The following is a 24,053-nucleotide window of genomic DNA, read 5'->3' as shown; positions in this document are numbered from 1 at the left end:
ATGATTGTTCTTGTGTTGTGGAGACTTCTACAAACATACAAACAACGGGCACAAAGTACAACCGGTCCCGAAACAATTATTTGTAGATCGCAGAGCGGCGTGGCGACCTAAGCCACTGCGCCACGGAGGCAGTCTGTTCAAATATGGCCTTTCTGTATAAATGATATAAGAAAAAAAATGTAATTAGATTTTTTTTTCAACACAACTAATATATAATGTGAAAGCAATTTAGAAAACCACCGTTGTAGTATGTGTGCAGCAATAGGCATGAGAAATGTATTTCTATAATTTGTGTGTTAAAAATAAAACTTTTGTAATGAAAATCGTAGGACAGCTTTTAATCCCTATTCTATTTTGTATTTAACAAAAACTGAATAAGAAGAAAAGGAACAAGTGCAATTACACAACCATATACCCAGAACGATGCCAGACCACCGAAAATTTCCAATCAGTATTGTAATTCTGCCTACCTAGAAACCCTTCAATTTTACCTTCCAGCCAAAGGCAAAAATATTCCAAGTACGTACTTCATCAAAACGTCGAATCAGCAATATAAAAGGCAGTGTACCGTGCGATTCAATTCATCATGCTTTAGAACATTCCCTAGCTCTTGTTCGAATCAATATTGATTTATATTTGCATACTACAATTTGCATGTTAATTTCCAATCAGTGGATATAATCTCATTTACCTGTTGCCATCTGAACCGTGAAGAGTTTCTGGATAGTGTTCCCACGGTGGGAGGACTTGATTTAGATAACGTTTTACAATAAGGAGTATTGCTTGTAGAATCAGATTTAAGTCTATTATTTGTTGAAGGGAAGATTTTAAATTTGCTGATCTGTGTTAACGCTCAAAGGCATATTAAACAATGGAGGCTTACTAGACTGATTCAAATATATGGAATTGCGAATAAAGATTTTTTTAATAAGGATTCATGACTGTTATCTGCTTACTACTTACTACTGATTCATGACACTTATTAGGGCCAGAGTTTCACAACTTAAGGATAAATTATCTAATAGATATAGTGACAGTGAATGTAGTCAACAGTCTATGTGATGAGTAAATAACAAATACTTATTCAGGAGTCGTGAAAACGGGGTGGAGTCTTTTAGAATTGTAGAGTTCTACAAAACATTTTCACATAATATAAATATAAAACTTTATTTACATTAAGTACAGACTACAAAAACAATAATACAAACGGTCCAACAAGGAATACAGAAAAACAGTAACTCTCGCTCAAAAATCTTTTACACATCGACAAACATACACCAGATAATAACATAAAAAACAATTCTAATGGTATTGGCAAGACATATACGTTTATTTTCGCCAAGAAAAAAGCCTTTAAGAGGCTAATGGCGTAATAAGTTGGTACTTACGAAGACAATCGACTATTTTCTGTAATCCATTTGTTGAGTGATAGTAATTGGGTTTTTTGGAACGTTTATTATCTAATTCATTTGGTATATTATTGGGAATATTGACTATTGAAATAGATTTTTGGTGATGATGACTTTTTCTACAGTGATAAATCGTGAAGGCACTATCAATATTAGATTGATGGAAATCCGTAAAAAGAGACATTGTTAAGAAGCAGTTTAATTCTCTTATGGGTAGGTTTTTGATAGCGTATTTAATAGATAACGTGTCATAATTTCTCATGTGGTTACATTTTGATGCCCGTTTCATTTTTGTCTGTCGAAATCAATACATGTTTACTAACAATTATTTTAGAAGTTCAGGTATTATCACAAATCTAAGCAATTTAACAACCAATTTCTAAAACCATGTTTATTCAATCAATTTGTTTATTTTAACAATTGTAACAAGCCCCCAGATACCCATTTTCACCGAAATAACATAATAACTATATTTTTAAAACTAAAACAAACATTTGTCTATCAAAAACCGTTTAATAACGAATCTGTATTTAACTAAAACAAACGTATTCAAACAATATGGGAGTACCCCAAGGGTCTACTCTGGGTCCTTTAATCTAATTGACCTCAAACTAATGATTACATCAAATTACTATCAAAATTCGGATTTTAACCGAAGGGTTAAAACCAACAAAGTGAACTTTAGATCAGTTGTCAGATTACAAAGTTAAACAGTTAATGAATGTGACTAAACTAATAAAATCGGGACGATACGTCGGAGGCGATGACAGAGTGATGTAATTAAATAATGTTACGAATGATTTTGATCTTTGTGTTGATAGAGATAGGGTTGTTTTTATGCTGAAAGGTGTAAATTATGATGGAGAAGAGATGATGTGTATTGTATATGAAGTTTTGTTCGATGATCGATTAATTACGATTGTTGAACAGATGTTGTTGGCGTGCTGAATATTGTATTGTCTGATTATGGATGAGTTCATTCTAGAATATGAAGGAATGATGGGTAAGGTTGTCTTGGGGTTAGTTAGAAAATAATAACGTGAATAGTGGCTTAGTTCGTGAATCTTTTGTGTGATCTAACTTTAGTGTGATATTTTGTTGAATATCTTTTTTTTTTTTACTTTTTGTTTTAGTTAAAAGGCCATACAGTCAAAAAATTGCAAAGCATCTCCATTTTTTCTTTTACAATCAAGATTTTTACATAGTTGGTATTATTTATTGTGTCAATGTAACTAGATTGTAAAATTTTAACGCGAGAATTCATCTGAATAATTGAATATACAAAGAATAAAATTTGATTCAATTGAGACTAGCTGAAGTCTAATTGGCGTTCGTTAATGGTTTATAATTGAATTAAGATTCACTAATTAAATTTTTTAGATGTTTTTTGAACAGTTACTTAGATTTAGATAGATTTATTTTAACACAGACTTAAAAATAATAATATTTACCAAGTGGCGTTCTTTGGTTTCTGCCAACACTTTAGGAAAAAGGGCGTGATTTTTTTATATGTCTGAATTTCAAAAATATTTCTACCATATTCCTTTACGGTTGCCACCAAACCAAATAACTGTGAGCAGAAACCTTCAGATGGAACTAAAAATGTCTTCACAGAAAACGTATTTCAAGCATTTTGTACCAAGAAGTTGAAAATAAACATCGTTATATTCTTCAGAATTCCTTGTAGTTGGTGCTTGGGATGTTTTTAGCCCAAATGTCTATGAACTATTTAATCTGTGGAACCGTCTCACTAGATTTTTGTTCTAGTTATCTTTGAATCCACGTGTAACTAGGTACCCTAGCCAGTTGTGCTCATTTGGTGGGTAAGCGATCTGTGGTTTCAGCAACCCTTGGGTCGGTCATTCATTGGATGGGTGACCGTAAAGTGGTAATTGAACTGGGCGTGACCGTGCTTTAGAGGGCGCGTAAGAAACTACAAATGTACTGTGTAAATCTTTTAGCGACTAAAAAGAGTGGCCTTGCGTTTCTTGCTAGCTCTTCTCATAAGGCTCTACCATTCTGAGCTAGTGGGAGATTCAGTAATTGTAACGACTATCATAATTGTATCATAATTGTCAATATTTGACCTAAATAAATCAATTTTTTGATTTTGACATGTAAGTTGCTGTAGAAACATAGAAATAGATAAATATAACAGGGTTATTATAATCCTAATTCTGAAAAAACCCGCATTTTACAAGCTGGGCACTTATGACTTATAATTAATTTATTTCTCCTGTTTAGTTTGATAGCTAGTTCGTAGTATTACAAAATAAGGCCGGTCTAAATTGTCACAGCGGTTAATAATTGATCAGCGTGCGGTTGAACTTGCGTATAATTTACATTAACTACAGCTGGTACTTCGTTATTTGTGGTGACTGAATAATTAGTTTGTGGTTTTGTTTCAATATTCATACTAGTACAGGAATTACAGTATTGACAAAATTGTTTAAAAGGTTCGTTTCCAAGTTCTTTTGAATATATCTTACCAAGGATATGCCTTGGATATCTCCAAGGATTTGCTTGAGTGTAAAAATATATTTGCTTCTATTTAGCTCATGGGTACCTTACCCAAAAAAGATGGGTAACATGTTTATGTAATAATATGCTTAATAATAATTGTATAATAGGAGTAAAAGCAGCGATGTCTCTTTTAAGGTTTTTTTACGTACAACTTTCAAAAAATATCAATTCAGTTAAAACAAAGCATACATTTACACTTCCTTCGTCAATGTGTGATTCAAATCCTCGTGAGATGTCATATATTATGTACATACATTTCTTCTCAGACAGGTCGAAGAAATTCATTTGGTAGCTAAATGCACATCCCAATTTGATTAAAACTATCCACCTTCGACACAACAATAACAAACATACAAACAAGCATTAAGTCCCTTGTCACACGACACCGAATGGCTTGGAGGCGGAAGTGGGGGGAACTGGGGGAAATGAATCCGACTGAATTAAACTCAAGTTCGCACTCTCGTCTCGTCTCAGCCGATTACGTTCCTACTTGTTATGAGCTCCGTGTACGATTTAAATAAAAATATACTTGCAATACGAATTTAATATGTTGCTAACTTTGTGAATTTTATTTTTAACTGTTTTATTATGAATTTGAAGGTATATTTATGTCAAAATAGTGGAGCTAATTGTGATAATATTATGGTGTTTAATATTATCATTGGATAAGATATAGACAACTATTTGTAACCAAAAAATAAAATGAAATACTGAAAACCGGAAGGTAGCCCATAATAAATACCCAGAAATTAATAAAAAGAATGTCCAGGAGTTTCTTGCCAGCTCTTCGCATTGGCCCTACCTCCCGAAATGGCGGTAAATTCACTTTCTGTATCATTGACTATCATAAGTGTCAGCATTTGACCTAAATGAATGAATGACTTGATTTTAATATTTGCGAAAAATATTTGGTTTGATAAATTGTTCAGAGGATTAACGCAACTTTCTATATATTTTACTTGAATGATTGGCACTAGCTGGACAGGCTAGCAGGCAGGTCGTAAACTGTCGAAGAAATACAATATCTAAAAAGTTATAAGTACACTACTTTCGTGTCACGCAAGGCGACATACTAAAAATGTTTAGAATCTAATATTACCCATTCAAAATTTGCCATATTATCAGCTAATAAATTACCTACCTTGCCAACCCCACTTTCAACCCCTATAACTCTTAAGAGCCCGTAAAACTGCCAATCCGTCACTTTCGGAATAACTTCAAAGACGCTTTGATCCCTGTCAAACAAACCCAAACAAATATAAGACTGTCCACAGAGTGACGTCATAAATTGATTACGTCATCGCTTGCTAATATCGATTACTATAGACGATAGATTACAAACATGGTTTTTATGTATTCATGCTTTCGTATTATATTGTAATAGCGGCGCAGTTTCACTCGGATAAAATATTTTTTTTTTGCGTGATCACCGCAAGAGATCTATTCTATAAATTTTAAATTTATCGCAGGCACACAGATTAAGAGGACTTTACTTTACAATATTATACAAACACTGGCTGTTATCCGTTTAGGGCTAAGCATGGATTTTGATGAAATTTAGGATACAGGTAGTTGAAGACGGAAGAATATTCCCATAATACAAGTCCCATGTATTCAAGGCTTACAGTAGACATAAAGGGTCCAATTAGATACACGGGGACTTTCCTCTGTTGGGCTATGTTTTACGAATGAACCAACATTCAGGGTCTAATGAAGGTATGACAAAATTGACGCGGTATTAAATTTGAGCCGGGTTTTTTATGGAGTTCATTGTTGGGTCTATGCGTTAATTGTGGTGGGAAAGTGAATTATTTGTTTATTTATTTTGTGTGATATGTAAGAAACAACCCTAGTGTACTACAAGGTAAGTGCGGATGGATGGCAGCTTATTTTTTCTAACCACTCTGCAAGCCAAACCAAACAACATGTCAGCGAATTGATATAAATAATTACATAAATTTGTTAACTGTACACGAAAAACCATAAGATGCTTTGTTCTTACAGCATCACGCCTGAAGAAATAGCAGAAGTATACAAATTACATTCACGTTTTACCATTAACAAAGAGTTAATTGCCATATAAATGACACTTTACCACACTCCAGGCCACTATTGACATACTTACAGAAATTAGGAATCAAGCTTCATAATTACTACTAGCGTTCTTCGTTCAGAGCTCACAAGGAGTAAATAAATAAAATAGCAATACACAGTCATCTCTGTAAAGGACTTTATTACTTTGAGTGCAAAACTTCGAAGACACAACTTGGTGGCCACGTCTTCAGCATTCTAACAAAAAGTTAGCTAATCTTCTTGTTCAAGTCACTTGGAAACTGACTTACTATGGCTTTCTACAGTGATTTTTTTATAGCAAGTATTTTTTATTGCTATCGTAAGAAGAATGTGCTAGCAGACGTGGAATTTGGGTTAGTAAAAAACGTGTTAATTCTTTTTGGGGTTATTTTTTGAAAATAAAAACACCAGCCTTGCAGCGGCAGTTTCTTTCTTTCGACTGCCTAACGTTCTTTTGGCGTAATTAATTTCATCAAAATCAATTCAGCGGTTTAGTCATGCAAGTGTAAAAGACAGACAAACATCGATTATTCTAAGATTGTAGATTCTGGATCAAGTAAAGGAAATATTTCGGAAATCAACCCCAAAAAAAGTGAAATAGGAGATTTGCTGATATTGAACCTATGGTAGGTTAGTATCAAAATAATTACGACAGAATTAGTATTTTTGTACCTAGTATTAGTCTACATAGTCATTAGTTAATCTCTTCACGTTCCGTTAACTTTATCTAGTTATTTACAAAAGAGGAAACAAAAACAAAGCGATATTCTTCGCAACTAGTCAACACATGACGGTGATATCTGCGCGTCAATCTTACACTATACTGTGTATATCGAGTGGAGAGAATTCACCACCCTGTATAGGCATTGATGTGTAGGTGTGAGTGAAAGAGGTAGCGTTTAGCGATTTGAAGCATTACTTCAAAAATACGAAACACTTTTAAGTGATATATGTTGTGATTTTACATGATTACAGTGAAACCTAATTCATTCAGAACCTGACTATGTTCGACATTTTTAAATTGTGTTTTTTTGGTATGGGAGGATCAGTCAACATTATTTTGATGTTCAAAATTTCAACTATCCAGTTATCAAAGTTCATGAAATACAGCCTAGTGAGACAGTCGGACAGCGTAGTCTTAGTAATAAGGTACCGTTTTTGTCGTTTGGGTACGAAGGTTAAAATCAAGAATGCAATTTTTCCCATTATGTAACGAACTCTACAAATGCATTTACTGTATCAAGAATTTTATGTATTTAAAACAATTTTTTCCTTGGTAAAGTGTTATATCTATTTTATCCACATATAAACAAATCAAAAATGTTCATCGCTACAGCTAATACTAAAGCCACAACGTAACGCAGCATTCGCGGACGAGACATATCGAACCATTACCAAGCCATCCAGTTATTGCGAGGAGGCGCGGTCATTATCTGAATGTTCGCTATACATCGACGCCCGCGCGAACACTGCCAGACATTTATTACGTTCATTAGCTTCAAACGAACGCGCAATTTGACGAGCTCACGGCACATCTCCGGGTTAATTTTGCGGAAGATGTGGTGTTTTTTCGTGATGGGGTTTTTGGGTGTAATGCGGTTTTAATTGAAAGGTGTTGATGAGGGTTGTGTGACTGAATGGAAAGGTCTATGTGTTACATTTGGTTATTTCAATGACAGTGAAGCATTACAAACAAGGATGTGCTTTGGTATTTATAATTAACGGAGAAAGAAAAAAACATTCATAGTTACACTCATAATAATCATATCTTCCAAAAGAGGTTGGCAGAGGCCAGAATACGACATGAAAAGAAAAATATTTACAATTTTAATTATTTATTTTGTGTTTAGTGGTCAAGTTTGCTATTACATCAATCGAATCTAAACTAGTATTATGAAGCTGAAGCTTATATATCATCACGCTACGACCAATAGGAGTAAAGTATCAGTAAAAAATGTTACAAAAACGGGGAAAACTATGACCCATTCTCTCTTATATGACGCAAGCGAAGTTGCGCGAGTCAGCTAGTAGAATTATATCAGACAAAATCGTAACTATTACAAGCATTTACTTGCCCCTAAAACGCTGGAATCATATTTTAATGGCGAAACGTGTAAGTATTTACACCTTCGGGTATGTATCTATCTTTATTTAGAACAATTTCAGCTAATCGCTTAATCGGCAACATGAATTAAACACCCCACTTTAGCAGCAAAATTTGTAACTTAAAATACTGCCCCAAATTCATATACCTACAAACTCGTTAAATCCATTCCCAACTATTTTAATACCAACAAAATAAATCAAGAAATAACGAACAAAACCACAGTACAAGCGTAATGCTCTGTAATTTACATGCCGTTTAGTATACCTACTCTTAAATATAGCGGCGAAAAAGTTCCGCCGTTTAAATGTACGGAGTTTCTGCGAGAGTGAGAACTACATGAATACCGTATTTCGGAGTTGTTATTTAACTCGTTTCGGCTTTTATTAATATCTGAGTTTCGTGTACAGTTGTGTTGAGGTGACGGTTAACTGGTTCAGGTAATGGAGTAAGGTCTTTTTAGGTGTTGGTGTTAGTAATACTGTACTTGGTTTTGGTGAAAACAATGTTTTAAAGGCACATTGTATGAGCTTAGTTCATAGTTACTACATAACTTTACTACATTTGTAAGCAAATTTCTACTCTTTTTTGCAATTTATGTAGTTTTTTAACCTACTTACAAAGAAAGGGAAGCTCTTATTTCGACGGGATATCTACCGTATTGTAAATGGAAATGACTTTGATGATGAAACTGAAGAACTTTTATTTTCTGGCTAACCGTGACGTGACAAGATTTGTAGGAAAAAATGTTTTCAATAACCTATCAAAATACCACTGTCTATGAAATTCAAAAACCAAAGACAGAAAAAATGATACTACATCGAGTTTTTAAGTAAAAGTAAAGTCTTCATTGTATCTGGTACATGCGATGAAGACTTTAGTTTTACTTTTGATTTTTGAACACTGAATCTACATATAAAGCTGAAGAGTTTGTTTGTTTGATTGTTTGTTTGTTTGTTTGAACGCGCTAATCTCAGGAACTACTGATCCGATTTGAAAAATTCTTTCAGTGTTAGATAGCCTATTTATTGAGGAGGGCTATGGGCTATATATCATTACGCTACAAATAATGGGAGCGGAGTAGCAACGAGGAATGTTACAAAAACGGGGAAAATTATGACCCATTCTCTTTTATGTGACGCAAGCGAAGTTGCGCGGGTCAGCTAGTACACAATATATCTTAAATGCTTTTATTATATTTTAAAAAAATCACAATTTCGAATAATTAAATAATTCCCAATAATAATGTAGTTAAGCACCTATTTACTCTGACATTGTAATGCATGAGTTTTTTTTTGTATGTCTTCAACTGACCGATCATAGAGTACTTTATTTAATTCAACGACCAACTATGTAACACTATATACCTATGTATCACAAATAAAAATTTCTGATTTCTGATACTCTTTTTTGCAATTAATGTCGTTTTTAACAGACTCAAAAAGAGAGGGAGGCTCTTATTTCGACGGGATATCTACCGTATTGTAAATGGAAATGACTTTGATGATGAAACTGAAGAACTTTTATTTTCTGGCTAACCGTGACGTGACAAGATTTGTAGGAAAAAATATTTTCTATAATATATCAAAACACAGTCTATTAAATTCAAAAACCAAAGACATAAAAAATAATACTACATCGAGTGATACGTTACAAAATCAAAAGTAAAAGTAAAGTCTTCAATGTATTTTGATTTTTAAATACTGAATAATAATATAATTGTAAATAGTACAATTATTATTACTTATTTATGTCACAGAAAAAGTTTAACAGAGAATTAAATAATTCGAATCCTCCACGCGATAATAACCGATCTCCACAAGGGGTTAAAGTGGGGGTGGAATGTCCCTAACCGCAAGTCCCGGGTTGTTTTCTCAGCTGCGAACATACAGACCCTAATGACTATGAGATTATGCAGACCCACACACCTTAATTGATTGTAACTGAAATTATCTTGATTTAGCTTAACTTGTGTAATTGTCTTTTTGTTAATGGACACTAATATTATTAACTAGCTGACTCGCGCTGCTACGCTTTGTCACAAAAAAGAGAATGGATCATATATTTTCCCCGTTTTTTAAACATTTTTAACCATAAATTCCAGGCTTCAAAAAATTTTACAAAATCTTACAGAAAGTAAAAAAACTGAATGTCTGTGCCCGCCGCTGAATTACCTTATAATCTATACAGGTGTACATAATGTATTTGTGTAATTTCCTTCGCAGATTTATGACTCACTTATATTTATAAATAAAACAAAGTACCTTGACAACAACCTTTTGAACATGGATCGGCAATATCCTTGACATTTGCAGGCACCTTTACTTCCAAGAAAACTGACTTACAAATAGACGTAAAAACAACGAAATCCGTTCTTCGACAACTAACATAAGTACCTCCTCCTTAGTTGGCACTTACGAGGAGAGACCCATAATCTCCAAACTACGTCACATTACCTCCACCTAATCCCTCTATAAATCATCCTCCTACACAACACATTAATTCACTATCCATTGCTGCTTGAACAGTAGCGTCAGTATTCAATGTTGATACAATACGCGCAATGTATCAATGGTAAATCAAAACAATCGTGTATAGTGTGCTATCTGAGTGGAAGGATACCTGCGAGCAGGTGTGGCGTGGTGATTAGTGACCGCCTCTACCCCTAGATTGATAGGGTTGCTGCGATATGAAACATTTTTGGCTTCGTAAAATATAATGAGGGGATGAAAGTGGGATGCTTTATGGGAAAATTCCCGTAGTTCAGGAGTTTTTGGGAATAAAAGTTTTTGTGACGTGGACAAAGTTTTATGGGGACCACGGGGTCATGATAAACTACTGGCATACGAAATAATCCTATGGTGATTACATAAATTAATCTACTTAATCATCACCGATACGTAATGATAGAAAAAGACATAAAGATATGTTTATACAGTTATGAAAGGCTTATAAAGAGTTTTATTTCTTTCACTCCTTAGCGAAATGAAAAAGAAGAAACATATTTTAGTAGTTTTTTAACTGAAATGGGTTTATAGTGTGTTTATCAATAAGAAGGTTAGTGTATATGAAGTAAATATATATTTTATTATTATATTAGAATCAAGTAGCGTGCTGAGAGGAAAGCCTATGCTGCCTTGTAATGAGCTAAATAAAAAAAAGGAAATACATGAATGTATTCGAATCAGTAACGAAACCTAATTAATAAAATCATATAATTTACATCTCTTGTAAATGTTAATAAATTCTAAACAATTCTGGGCGTGCTTTCTAGTTTTACAAGCCCTTATTTTTTACATCAGCATCATACATTACGCAATGTTCCTTACATTCTGTTAAACATTCGACATCCCTGGTCAAGCCTCTTGACCTGCCCCCAGGGCGCAGTTCACACGACACTTTCACGTTAGAAATATTGTTTCTGAATCACTCGAGGGACTACGTTTGTTTTCTACGACTATCAACAATTCGGGAATTTCTGGGAATGTTTTAAACATGACCTTGTAGGACATAGAAACAGTGTTCTTGAGAAAAAGAGGATTTTAACATGAAATTATAATATTTACATGTATTTAGTGAATCTAGGCTGATAACAGTTGGTCAATAATATTAAAAATAAAAATGTATTAAGCCATTTTTGCCATTAAATTCAAGAAATGATGTAAGAGACTTTAGTATTGCTCAAAAAAGAAATCTGTTGTCACAGCAACATGCTTTTGGGAGTACGCTGGCATAAAATAGCTCTGAAATCGTTTCCGTTGGAAACTATCACAATAGGTACATACCTTATTTTTTCTTTTCTCTTTGATTCGTTACACTTTCGAAGATAATGGGTTTTGGGTTAATCTTCTTTTTAAGTAGTGCTAATTTAATTCCAGGTGGCCCTAGATTAATTGGGGTCCCAAACCTAGTTAAGAGATGTGATTGAAAATTGCCAATTTCGGGCACAAAATTGAACCTGAGACCTAGTTCTGGTTAAACTAGAAACTGCATTTACCTTCATGTTTCTTTTTGTGAAAAGATTTGGCCCATTTTGCAAAGAAAACTCGATCAGGAGTTCCAAATTTCGTCAAATACTGCGTCTGCTCATTTTACTATTTTAACAAGCAAAACCGATTTGAAACTTTAACATTTTCAGTCATATTTTAACAATCATGAGGATATAATTTACTTAACTTCTAGAAAACAAATGAAATGTGTGCTTAAATCTCACTTTCCATTGGTAACAACCGCCTGAAAATCATCGTTTCGTATTTTTCAGATTTTTATATCGCTACGTAGTGTATGTGTTTTGTATTTTATATATCTACATCACATACTAAACTCAACTGCTAGAAAATTCTCTATGCTAACACAGCTTAACCAAATTGGCGAGGATTCTAGCAATTCTTAGAACAATAAGATATCTAGTGGTTGCTCTCGATTCTCTAAGGCTTGCTACACACATATTCGGGACGGCACTTTCAGTTCGGGAGTTTTTATCAAGCAACAAAACCGACTCAAAGCAATTACTGCACTAGTTCGGCTTGTGCCGATCTTCCTTCAGGTGTCATCACCAAATTTCGGTTGAAACATTGAGGCACGGTGATGTCGAACGGCATTTTTCTACACATGGTTACTCGGTTTTGCCGCCCGGCTATGCCGATACCGAACAGAATACGTGTGCACCAAGCTTTACATGGTATATAGTATAGAGTACAAGGAACATACGTTATGAATAGAAGTAATATTTAATGCCAGGTCCTTTGAGATTCGCTTGATATTGAAGTTCATATAATATTTACGTCCTATCTTCTCTGCGTGCCTACACGTGAACATTGTTATGTAAAATTTGATAGAGATGATAAATAAGTTAACTTGTGTAAGGAAATGTATGTTAACAAAATCATTGAAGTCATCACAATATCATGATGATTTGAAGATAAATAGTTCTTATGAACGACGCTAGAGGTGCTGATCAGTTTTGTAGACTAAATTATATATTCTTTTACCGGTTGTCCATATAACCGATTATTAGCAAGCCTTAATTGCCCTTAATTTATATGTCTTTAACGTTATTTCATTTCCCTGGCAAATCTTATATAAAAAAATCATTACAAACATTAAATTAACGACCACAAAGTAAAAATAAACTAAAAGCAACTTTTTGTGCACAAAACCCATGTTTTTTCTTTCTTATCTCAGTGTTAGTGCGATAGTGACAACTTTAATCCCAATTCAATTGATGTTCTTTTGGAATTAAAACTTGTACGGTGACTTTCTCTCACAATGAAAATCTGATCAGCGCCCCTCGCGGGTATCGAAGAAACTAATTTTTCAAAACATTTTAAGTGTCAAACTCTCGATTCTTGATAGCACTTACTGTAGAATATCTTGCGTCTAGACTACAATTTAAATGTCAAACTCTTGATACTGGATAGCATCCACTGTTGAATATCGCGCTACTACACTTTTAACAAAAACATATTATAAGAAATTAATATTTGAAATACATAAATACAGTCATATTAAAACCTTTTAATAATAATTTTAGTTAGTGACGAAACGTGGATGTATTCCACTGCTGTCTGCGCCTTCGAATATAGTAATAGATGTATAATATTATTACATATTTATTATAAACTAATTTAAAAAGCAACAACAGCCAACTCAATGTCTAGTAAGTTTGTGACACGAGTTCAACATGATATATCATGTGATTAATTAATTTAGTTTCCACGGCGTCACATTAATCATATTCTGAAAGGGTCATTTCAGACTACAGCAGTCTGTCCTTGGGAGGCTTTATTGTGATGAAATACTAATGAGACTAGTTTAGGCTGTAAAGGGACGTGGTTTAAACAGTTGTGTATTATCTTTGTAAACTTAAGGACGGCTATAGGTGTTTCGTCAAAATATTGCTGGTCAAAGTTCGTTACCATACATGAAAACAACAGTCAATGTAAATTAAACAGTTATCTTTTAAGAGGTTTTTATTTTTCGTTGGGCTTCCTAATCTTTGACATATGGACGATATCGTTGTATCGTTTGAAAATAGGGAGAAGAAGAAAAAATAGGAAAATTACGAGATGAACAAAATTTATTTGGACAAGTAAGAATGCCTGTCGACGCTAAGTTCATGGCACAAAGTTGTTATGCATAAATACATTGTCATTGTTAAATTTTTAGACTTGGTAAATTTTGCCAACAGTTTTCTAATAAAAAAATTTCTCTTGCTCCTCAGGTGGAGTCTGGTCTCTACGCAACCTCACCATCTCAGTTCCTCGCGCAGTCCTCTCTGGGGAGGGCCAGTCGGCTATCCTCAGGTGTTCCTACGACCTCGAGGACGCGGCCCTCTACTCCATCAGATGGTACAGAGCTGAGACTGAGTTCTACAGATTCGTGCCGAGAGAAATGCCGCCAACTATGGTCTTTCCCCTGCCGGGAGCGTCTGTTGATGTAAGTTGATTTTGTGTTTACGATTTTTGTAGCCGAATGATGTTTTAAGTACATGTATTAGGTCGGGAAAAAGTCTTTTCGCATTATAGTATGTATGAACTGGTAATAAAATCTTTTCTCTACACAAAATGCTCGATATTTGGGTACCTCACGAGCTCACTGAAAGAAACCTAATGAACCGTGTACTCATTTGTGATTCTTAAAGCCAAAGAGATTTTATTACAAGTTCATACATACTATAATGCGAAAAGACTTTTTCTCGATCTAATATTTAATACTGCGTGATTGTAATAAACTGACTTATTCTTCATTAAATTTTTGAATCACCCTAAGATGGACTGGTAGAATTTTTCTTAGCAATGAAGCCACCTCTTTATTTTTATAACTCAAATTATAATTTTTATGTTTTTTGGCATTTTACGAAGTCTATACAAATGTGCAACTGAATGCATCAGAACCGTTATTTCAGACTTTAGTACTTCACATATTTTTACCTTGCATTTCATAAATTAGCTTTTCTTCAAATCCTATTCATAGTATTTTATTACGCTCTATCCTTTAGTATAAGATTATTTAAATGCTCTTTTATTCTTAAATTACTTTCAATACATTTAAATATGTATACTTTATCTTAAACTTTATCCAGAGCTTTTTTAAATTGCTTTCTAGCCTTATCTTTCACTTAAAAAGTAGTTTTAAATTATTTCAAAACCGAAATGGAAATGGCAGCGCCGTTGAAATTATAATATTCCATTTCGTGACTACATACTATATTTTGCTTTTGCGAAATTAATTTTACTTTTTACTAAAAGCACTTAATTTCGTTAGATGTCTTTGAATGTAATTACTTTTAATTTAGTTTTTAGTTAATACAGGATTGAAAATGTAAGAATTTTTACGGTAACTAAAATATTTAAGCATCGAATAATATCAAGCTTTTTCGAAGTTTGTGATTAATATATTACATTCTATTCAAGGCACAGCGCACACCAGTGATATCAACAGAATGGAGATAATTTAGATTTGTTTTAACTAAGAACTCATTTACTCTGCTAGAAAAGTCAAGCTACTATATTTTCAAACATTGCGGTTTTTATAGTCATGTTAAGGACTGCTTTAGTAAGCTTTTTTCTCATAAATTTAGCTATGATTTAGTTTGATAATTTTGAAATCATCAGTCCATTTCATTGATTAAAAAATATCAAGATTTGACCTTAGTCTTCTGAATTTACTCATACAATTTGACCTTGGTTGACTTGATGTGTAGATCATTTATAGTTTTCTTTAGACTTTTCCAAATTAAATTCTAGTTTCAGCCATTTTTTCAAAAAGCTGTAACTTTGACATTTTACTTCAAACCTGAAAGTTTTCGGACATCGTAATTTCACCTACCGTCTCGCTGAATATACTTTAATTACCTTTCCCTCTTCCACCAGCTAACGCAGTCAGATCACCAACAAGTACGGATCGTGAATCTGAACCGGCGTCTTAGCGGCGACTATCAGTGCGAGGTGTCAGCAGACGCGCCGCTCTTCCACACTGATATACGATCTGCGCCTCTTACTGTTGTTGGTAAGTTCCACTTAATTTATAATTGTCAATTCAATGAAGACTAGGGATTGCAATCCGGTCCACCGGATCCGGTGTTTGTATTTGAAATATTTTCTATAAGTGAGATAATAATTAGTATGCTCTCCTCTAGTAAGTAGGTTCTTACAGATAATTACATTAATAACTGAGACTGATGATTTGAATACTTAGAATGATTATATCTTAATTTCATTAGCTCAGAAAAGACGAATGAATACTAATAATTTATGGTTAGAAATGAAAATATTTCAAATACAAACACCGGATCCGGTGGACCGGATTGCAATCCCTAATCAAGACAGCTTATACTATACGACAATTCGATTACAAATTATCTCGGATTCGAAGCTGGGGTCAGGCTAATTATTTTTTGGTATTTTTAAATGTATATCAGAATTAAGTATTTCAGTTTACATCACAACATTTTTCGTTTCTAATAGGGAGCATATTGCCACATACCGAATACATAATCAAGCTCTAGGGTATCTATGAAGAATATTTAATAGAAAAGATTTTAAGCACTTTGTCTAACGTGGGAATCGAACCCGACACCTCATATCAGCGGTCGTATTTACGAACATCACAGAGACAATCTAATTCAAAAATCTTTATATTATTATTCAAAATGTTCATATACGATCATGTACCCTGTTCATTCTACAGTATTTCCTCTGAAATATTCAGCGAACTATCAATGTAATCCTTTAGAATAAGGTTGCAAGTATCCAATAGCAGCCTAGTCACCTCTAGAAAATTGATATTCAGGCGTACGTGACAAATAATACATTGAACCGTGAGTTCTATTTGAACATATTGGATATACCTGTGCGAATATCCTTTCAGTTTCTAGTGTTATTGTACGAAAATAGATGTTTAATTTTGAACTTAGTACTTTTTGATAGTGTGTTCTATTAACATTTTTTTTATACATAACTGACTGTTTTTATATGAAGAAAATGTATGGTGTGTGCGTATAATATGCAGTTTAAGAAATATAAAATGGTGCTAAAAAAAGACTTTCACGTTTTCAGATGATAACCAAATTTTCAAAATGACTTGTTTATAGTTTTTTTAAGCAAATTACTAATAAGAATCAAATAAAGTGTGAATTCGAGTATTTATTTAGTTACCATTATATTTTTGGTATTAATATACAATTTGGTACATTTGACAAACATACTGAAAATATATTGAAATATAGTTCGAAAATTACCTTGCCGGCTATCCAAGTTTTTTTTTCATTAAAAAATTAAGATGGTCTATTCTACCAAAAGTCTGTCATATTTTAACTGCTGTCTTCTCCACAGACCCGCCCTTCAGAGCACCACATCTGACCATCTCCCGAGGCAGCTACGCGCGCGGTGACGTCCTGAGAGCAAACTGTTCAGTCGACGAAGCGTACCCAGCTCCTAATATAACTTGGAAACTTGATGATCATAAAGTAAGTAGTATATCTTAGCAGCCTGTTTTACCTTCTTATATTTAATATTACTATATTTTTATGTTTTTTTGTACCTGTTACTGCTCCACTGCTGGTCAAGTATCTTCTCCCGAAAGAAGGAGATGTTAGGCCTTGAGTTCACCACGCTGGCCAAGTGCGTGTTGGGGTCTTTGCATGACTTCAAGAAATGCATTAAACAAATTTTAGGCATTCAAGGTTTTCATCACGATGTTTTGCTTCACCGTTGGAATGATTATTATTTCTAATTCACAAATAACTTCGAAAAGACATTGGTGTGTTGCCTCGGTTACGAACTGTCGACCACTTGCGTAGGCGGTGTCAACTTATACCACTCGGATAACACTGCTATGCTACTATGTAGGTTGATTTAAATTATTGCTCACCGCGGGAATCTCAATAAAAATCACATTATATCTTGCATAAGTCTACGTAGTAACCTATATATATTCCTATAAGTCGTATAAAAATCAAGATATTATGAAAAGAATTCCAAATTAGTGTTTGGTCTACGCACACTAGGTTTGATTAACAGGTCGAGACAGGAAAAACAAATAACAAAAGGTCAACCTTTTTTCTTTGTAACCTTTGACCAAATTTTTAACAATAAATTTTTTAAAGGTCACTGTCACAAAAATTAACATTAGTATAATCAACACGTCTTAAGACAAAAGTCTTTGAGCATTATTTTAAAACCGAAAATTATTATGCTCAAGATATCGAAGCCGAAACAAAGATCCTTTCACCCTAATGAATGGGAACTCATGAATAAACCCATTGTTCTACAGGTCAGAACAAAATAAAAAATACGAAGAAACTTCCCAACTCTAAGATATTTTAATATCAGAAATATGAAGGGTTGTATTAATGAAATTCCAAAAGTGTTTTCAAGATGTTCGCTGTTTTTTCGAAAATGTTTTTGTTTGGAGCTACTTTTTTAGGCTTCATTATAATATGATATGGAATTACTAATAAACCTTATTTTGGCAATCATGCTATACGGCACCTTTTTTTATTAATTTTAGGGAGACCTAGATAATACATTGAGGACCTTTTAGTTGTAGGTATATTTTTATCCATTGGTACCTTATGCCACGGTTCTAATTGCTAAACAAGTAATTGTCTATCTACTCCATCATAACTAGAATTTCCTGAATATAATCTATCATACTGTCAAATGTTTTCATAACTGGTTCAAGCGTCTGTAACTGAAAACAGGGCAACAAACACATTTCAACTATAGAAAATACTATTGTGTAGCCAAAAATAAGTACCTACTAAAACAAGCAGTGTAAAAATAAAAATACTTTTTATACCAAACCTGAATCCTTTCAGTCATCATTATCTTTCGTTACAATCTTTCACTCAAAATAACTGGCTAATCTACGCCAAGACTGAGAATTGGTCTGTTCAGGGGTAACCAACATTTTCCTTTCCACACTCTTTACTTCTCAAGGTTAGTCTTAAAACTAATTGTGAAACTAGTTACTGTGTATTTTTTTCAGTAAAAGCAGGTATTTTTTGCCATCACTGTGTCATTTCATTTTTGAGGCCCATGTTACGAATATTAATTAATATAATAGATTTGTGGTTATAAATAGGATTTAGCTCTAAATTGAGCTTTATATGACAGTACTGTCTTTATCTGGTTTCTTAATGTAATGTGTTTATTGAGTCATCTAGATATTCTTTATTCATAAATCAGTTAAAACTATCTGTCACTCCTATATCAGACAGTCTCGTCTCAGTAAGATCGACTTTTTGCCGCAAGACATTAATATCAGAAAAAAAAATGTTGAGCATCACTGTTCTAGACTCAGAATCGTCTGAAAACAGTTTTTATTTTCCCAAATAACACGAAAGCCGTAAATTCTAGTACAAGACGTAATATTTTATTTCTTTTCGACTGATTTACGGACGCTCTCGCCAGAAAATTGTTGTTCATACGGAAAATATGTTTCACAGTGATTCTATGTAATCTTATTGAGGAGATTTTGGTCTGAAATAACTTTCTTACTTTGAAGCATTTAATTGACGTCCTAGAAGAAAAGCATGACACTTATACTGTGGTTGAAAGGTTTGATTAGATTATTAGGATCAGCGACGTGACTCTAGACTGTTATTATAAAGTAGTAAAAATAATTCAAAATATTCCCTATTAATAAGCCCACTGCCCCACTAACAACTTATGTCTTCACAAATCTTTTGGAAATACAGAATACACAATATTACGTATATAAATTACTGCATGCCTGGAAATTCTTTACCATAATTCTTGAGATGCAAAGCCCACAATTGGTCAGCTTGGTGGACTCTAAGCCTAGCCTCTTCCTCGTGCCTTGAGGAGATCACTCCTATAAAGTGGGACAGTTGAGGGTTAAATCTACACCACTCAAACTTTAGCTCCCATCACATCATCCACTCATCCAAACAAATTCTTCAAACCTGTGACCACGTGATGTAATTCGAACGAAATGTCGAGTAAACAAATAACATTTAAATTTCAATCGCGTTTAAGACCCGTTGCATTATAATTTAAAATTTCTTTAAATTTCTTCTCCGATCAGATAGCAGAAACGGTTTCCTGGAGGACATCAGACCTGGACTTCAAAGAGCGAGGTGCCTTCAGTCAGCTGGAGATCACGATACTGGAAGCAGAGCACTACAAGATGGGTCTGACTTACACCAGCGCGAGTCTGAACAGAGCTTACCAGGATACTTACTATGGATTTGAGAAGGAGCAGAAGGAAGATAAGGAAATTTTGAGGTTAGTGGGTTTTTTTCAAATATTAATAACTCTTGCAATGAGGTTTATTTATTTTTTTCTCCTATTTTGAAGAAAACTTAAACCAACATACGGAGAACAGATTCGATGGTATTTCTTTTCTGAAGACAAATCTGGCAGTACGATTTGATATTGCTGTGACAAACATAAAAAAAATTAAATTATACCTGAACTAACCGAAAAACTTTAACGTAACGAAGTAGATTGTAAAAAGATTTTGGCTGTCAAACTGTCAAATGGAGTAACTTGGGGTCTATTTCAATTATTCGTTGGCTCTCGAAAGCAGTCCGTAAAGAAATTGGCATAGGATCTTTATTACAAAAAGCTTTGGTTCTAATGATAGACGCTGTCCACAGAGTAGGGATCATGTGATCTTTGAATTGCACTATCGATTTAATTTTAATAATAAAGAAGCAATTCAAATGTAACTTAAAAAGCCTTCCATTAGATTGAAATTAGAATACCATCATAAAATCACTGCGGTCTCATAACGAATCAAAAGTTTTCAAACCAAATTATACTTTGCGTCTTAAGATTTAAAGTCGAATTTCCATTGTTGCATAGATTTAAGGGTAACCCCCTCATTCTTGGTTGATCTTCAAGGTACTTACATGAACATAAAGTTAAGTAAGGAAATAACTCTGTGGGATGTTCATTTTCATAATTCCTCATTTGGCTTTCATTTCCTTGACGTCAATCTTATAGATGATGACGCTTGGTAGGTGTGCGGTGAGAGTGTTGAGTGTGTCATGTATGTTGTGGGTGAATAATAATAATAAATGTAATAGTGTATTAACGATATTATTATGCAGGCTTAAAATTATATTTAAAGACAAACAAACTTTCATCTACTATTTAAAGCCGCTTAGAATAGCAGAACAAAATTTTAGAAAGAAAATAAACTTGTTACAAATTTATCTTCAGACTAAATATTGTAAAAAATATTCCAACGGTTTAGTCGTGAACAGCAGACAAACTTTCGTTTACATCATAATTATTATTAGTATAGATTGTTCTTACGTAATTTTTGACCATTAGATCAAATCAAATTTGCCATTTCAAATACAGCTTTAGTCAATAACACTTTAAGTCTAATTTCAATTGTTAGCTTAAGGACCACATCATACCGTTCTTGGTTGATCCTCGAGATGTCTTCGGTCTAGATTTTGATATTTTACGTGGTTGGTTGTTTTAACGTAATTCTTGTCCACCAGATACACACTGATCCCTCCGCCCAGTGGTCAGTTCACGCTGAGCTGCGAGGCCAAGATCTTCGAGATCTACACCAGGAAGAGCGAGCCCATGTACATCAGGGAGGATGCTCCTCATCCAGCCTCCGTCACTGGAGAGGACTCTTCAGGTTGGTGCTTTTTTAATATTACTTCTGGTGAAGAACTGTAATTATAAGAAGATCATAGAAGCATAATTTCTTAATTAATAGTGTATATTTTTAAGCTGAAAATAATTGATTAGAATCACAGTTATTTTCATGTTAAAGCTGGTTGAATTATATTTTTCAATTTTCTGTAACTGTCTTAGGAACATTAGCTAATCGCACCTGTGGCCTATGATATGAGGTTGATTCTCGGATCCAGAAGACTGTTATTGAAGTTTCTTTCAACAAAATATCAATAGCTACCTGATGTTTGAAAAGCTCAACTGATTCTCGTTGGAACAAATAAAAAAAATAACTCATAACTATCCCACTGCTGCACAAAATTCCACTTCCGGAAAGAGGTTTATTAGGTTAAGCCTCTCTAGCCTAAGACCTAATAAACATAAGTTTGGGAGAGAACACACTGTATTTATTTCTTCTTCAACATAAATATCTGTACTGTTTTTCTGGTATGCTCTAACCAATATCTCCTCCCCAGGTACCTCCATCGCCCACAGCGCGCTGCTAACCTCCATATGCGCCGGCGCAGTGCTACTCCACGCGTTATGATCGCGCACTCCCGCGCACACGCACACACTCAATTAAACTCGCTGATTGCACTGCGCGCGGCTGTACCGTGTAGTTACAGGTATAATGTACGTATGTGTGCGTGAATGTTGATAGTATATGGTATAAGTGAGAGCAAAAGTGTTATGATTAAAATAAAAATTATTTGTTTTATTAATACCGTTGATTTGTTGGTTCCTTTGTTATTGTTTTTCCTGTTGATTAGACAATGTATTATTAAGAAATAAAGAAGAGGTGGAAATACCGCTAATTATTGTAACCTGTCTAATAAAATTTTGTTGAAAAAGCAATTAAAATAAAAGATCCTCAATGTAAGCCAGGAGACGCTAAGCTTACATACTACTAACCAACCATCTATAAAATGTCCGCAGGAAAAATTACTTAACTCACTGATTAAACAATAACTTAAAGACGTCATGTCAAGGTATTTTTTTTGTGCCACAGTATAAAAACAAACAGTAAGTCAATCTCATACGAAATCACTATTGACCCACTCGAAGCCTCTAAAGCTTGCTTACAAAGCAATTGTGTCTACATCTTCCGTCTCCGTCGCACTTATGGTGTTATTCCATTGACTTATTGACGCTTCGATAAGGGTTGATAAAAATGATCTGACAAAAGTAATGTGTGACGTGGCAATTATTGTTTGACCTTTTCAATGCTGATAAGTAATTTTTTGACATTTTATTTCAATAATTCTGTGGGTGTAAGTGATGAAAGAGTTAACTATTTAGTTAACTATGAGTTAAGTAAATATGGGAATGTTGAAATAATAATCTTATGTATAAATTATAAATATACTATTTTTTAGATCGTTCTTGATAATTTCTTAATTGAAAAAAGTTTAAACCTACATTATAACATGTTAAACTAACCGGATTTATATAGATTCTTTATTTATAATACAGACACTAATATTTATTTATTTTAGAACATGATTTTAAAAATATGTTTTAGGGTTTAACCTTGTCCAAGTCGATTAAGTGACCAGAGCCATACACTAGGCTACCTATCTGTGAAATGTCTTTACCGATAGTTGCTTAACTTACAGATTACTTACCAGCCCTTGAATGCAACTGGCTACGAGCACTTGCAGTAAAGCCATATACCAAAAAAATATTACGAAATCAACCGATAATCTTTTGACACATATTTAAATTTCGAACGTTATGACGTCACATCAATATTGCCATTGTATAAACGCTGTGTGAGCGAGACAGTCTTACGTATAAACGTTGACGAGTGAAAGAGACAGAACCGCGCGCAGTGTAACACTACGTAAGGAAACTGAATGTTGTGATAGATAATTAATAAAGCTAAATATTTGTACTAGATCTTAAGAATATTGTATATTATACTTATTTGAATGTTGCAGATTTAATTATATGTGAATATGTAAATAAAGTCATTAGTTACTGATGTTTTTTGTTTTTATTAAAACCTTTCTATGCGATTTTCTACAGTACCATCGAGTATCAAAAGTTTGATGTTTAAAATGTGTATAAAATTAGTTCCCATGGCAACCGCTTGTGGCGCTTATCAGGTTGTCATATAGTCGAAAGTGGCAGAAAACTGCGATGCTGTTATTGACTTTTATGTAGATAAGAGATTGTTGTACTTATTTGTAGTATACTCTAGGTGCTATCAGGCTTTGAACTCTAGGACATTCCAATTTATAGTTGTTTATCGTATCCAAGTGTGTGCACAAT

At 33.8% G+C, this 24,053-nt stretch overlaps 1 protein-coding gene across 1 annotated transcript in view; it reads left to right on the top strand.

The window, feature by feature from the left end:
* Positions 1-23,763, top strand: part of LOC142983887 (uncharacterized) — a 223,215-nt gene extending 199,452 nt beyond the window's left edge. Inside the window, exons 2-7 of the mRNA XM_076131064.1 lie at positions 14,333-14,547; positions 15,984-16,119; positions 17,445-17,578; positions 20,164-20,363; positions 21,596-21,741; positions 22,256-23,763. Coding sequence (XP_075987179.1) covers positions 14,333-14,547; positions 15,984-16,119; positions 17,445-17,578; positions 20,164-20,363; positions 21,596-21,741; positions 22,256-22,326 — 902 coding nt within the window. The 3' untranslated portion in view covers positions 22,327-23,763. The remainder of the gene's footprint in view (positions 1-14,332; positions 14,548-15,983; positions 16,120-17,444; positions 17,579-20,163; positions 20,364-21,595; positions 21,742-22,255) is intronic.
* Positions 23,764-24,053: the final 290 nt, after the last annotated feature.

The sequence above is a fragment of the Anticarsia gemmatalis genome, chromosome 25, assembly GCF_050436995.1.
Source record: "Anticarsia gemmatalis isolate Benzon Research Colony breed Stoneville strain chromosome 25, ilAntGemm2 primary, whole genome shotgun sequence".
Lineage (NCBI taxonomy): Eukaryota > Metazoa > Arthropoda > Insecta > Lepidoptera > Erebidae > Anticarsia > Anticarsia gemmatalis.
Note: the sequence above shows the minus strand (reverse complement) of the source record. Positions and strands in the feature narration are given on the sequence as shown.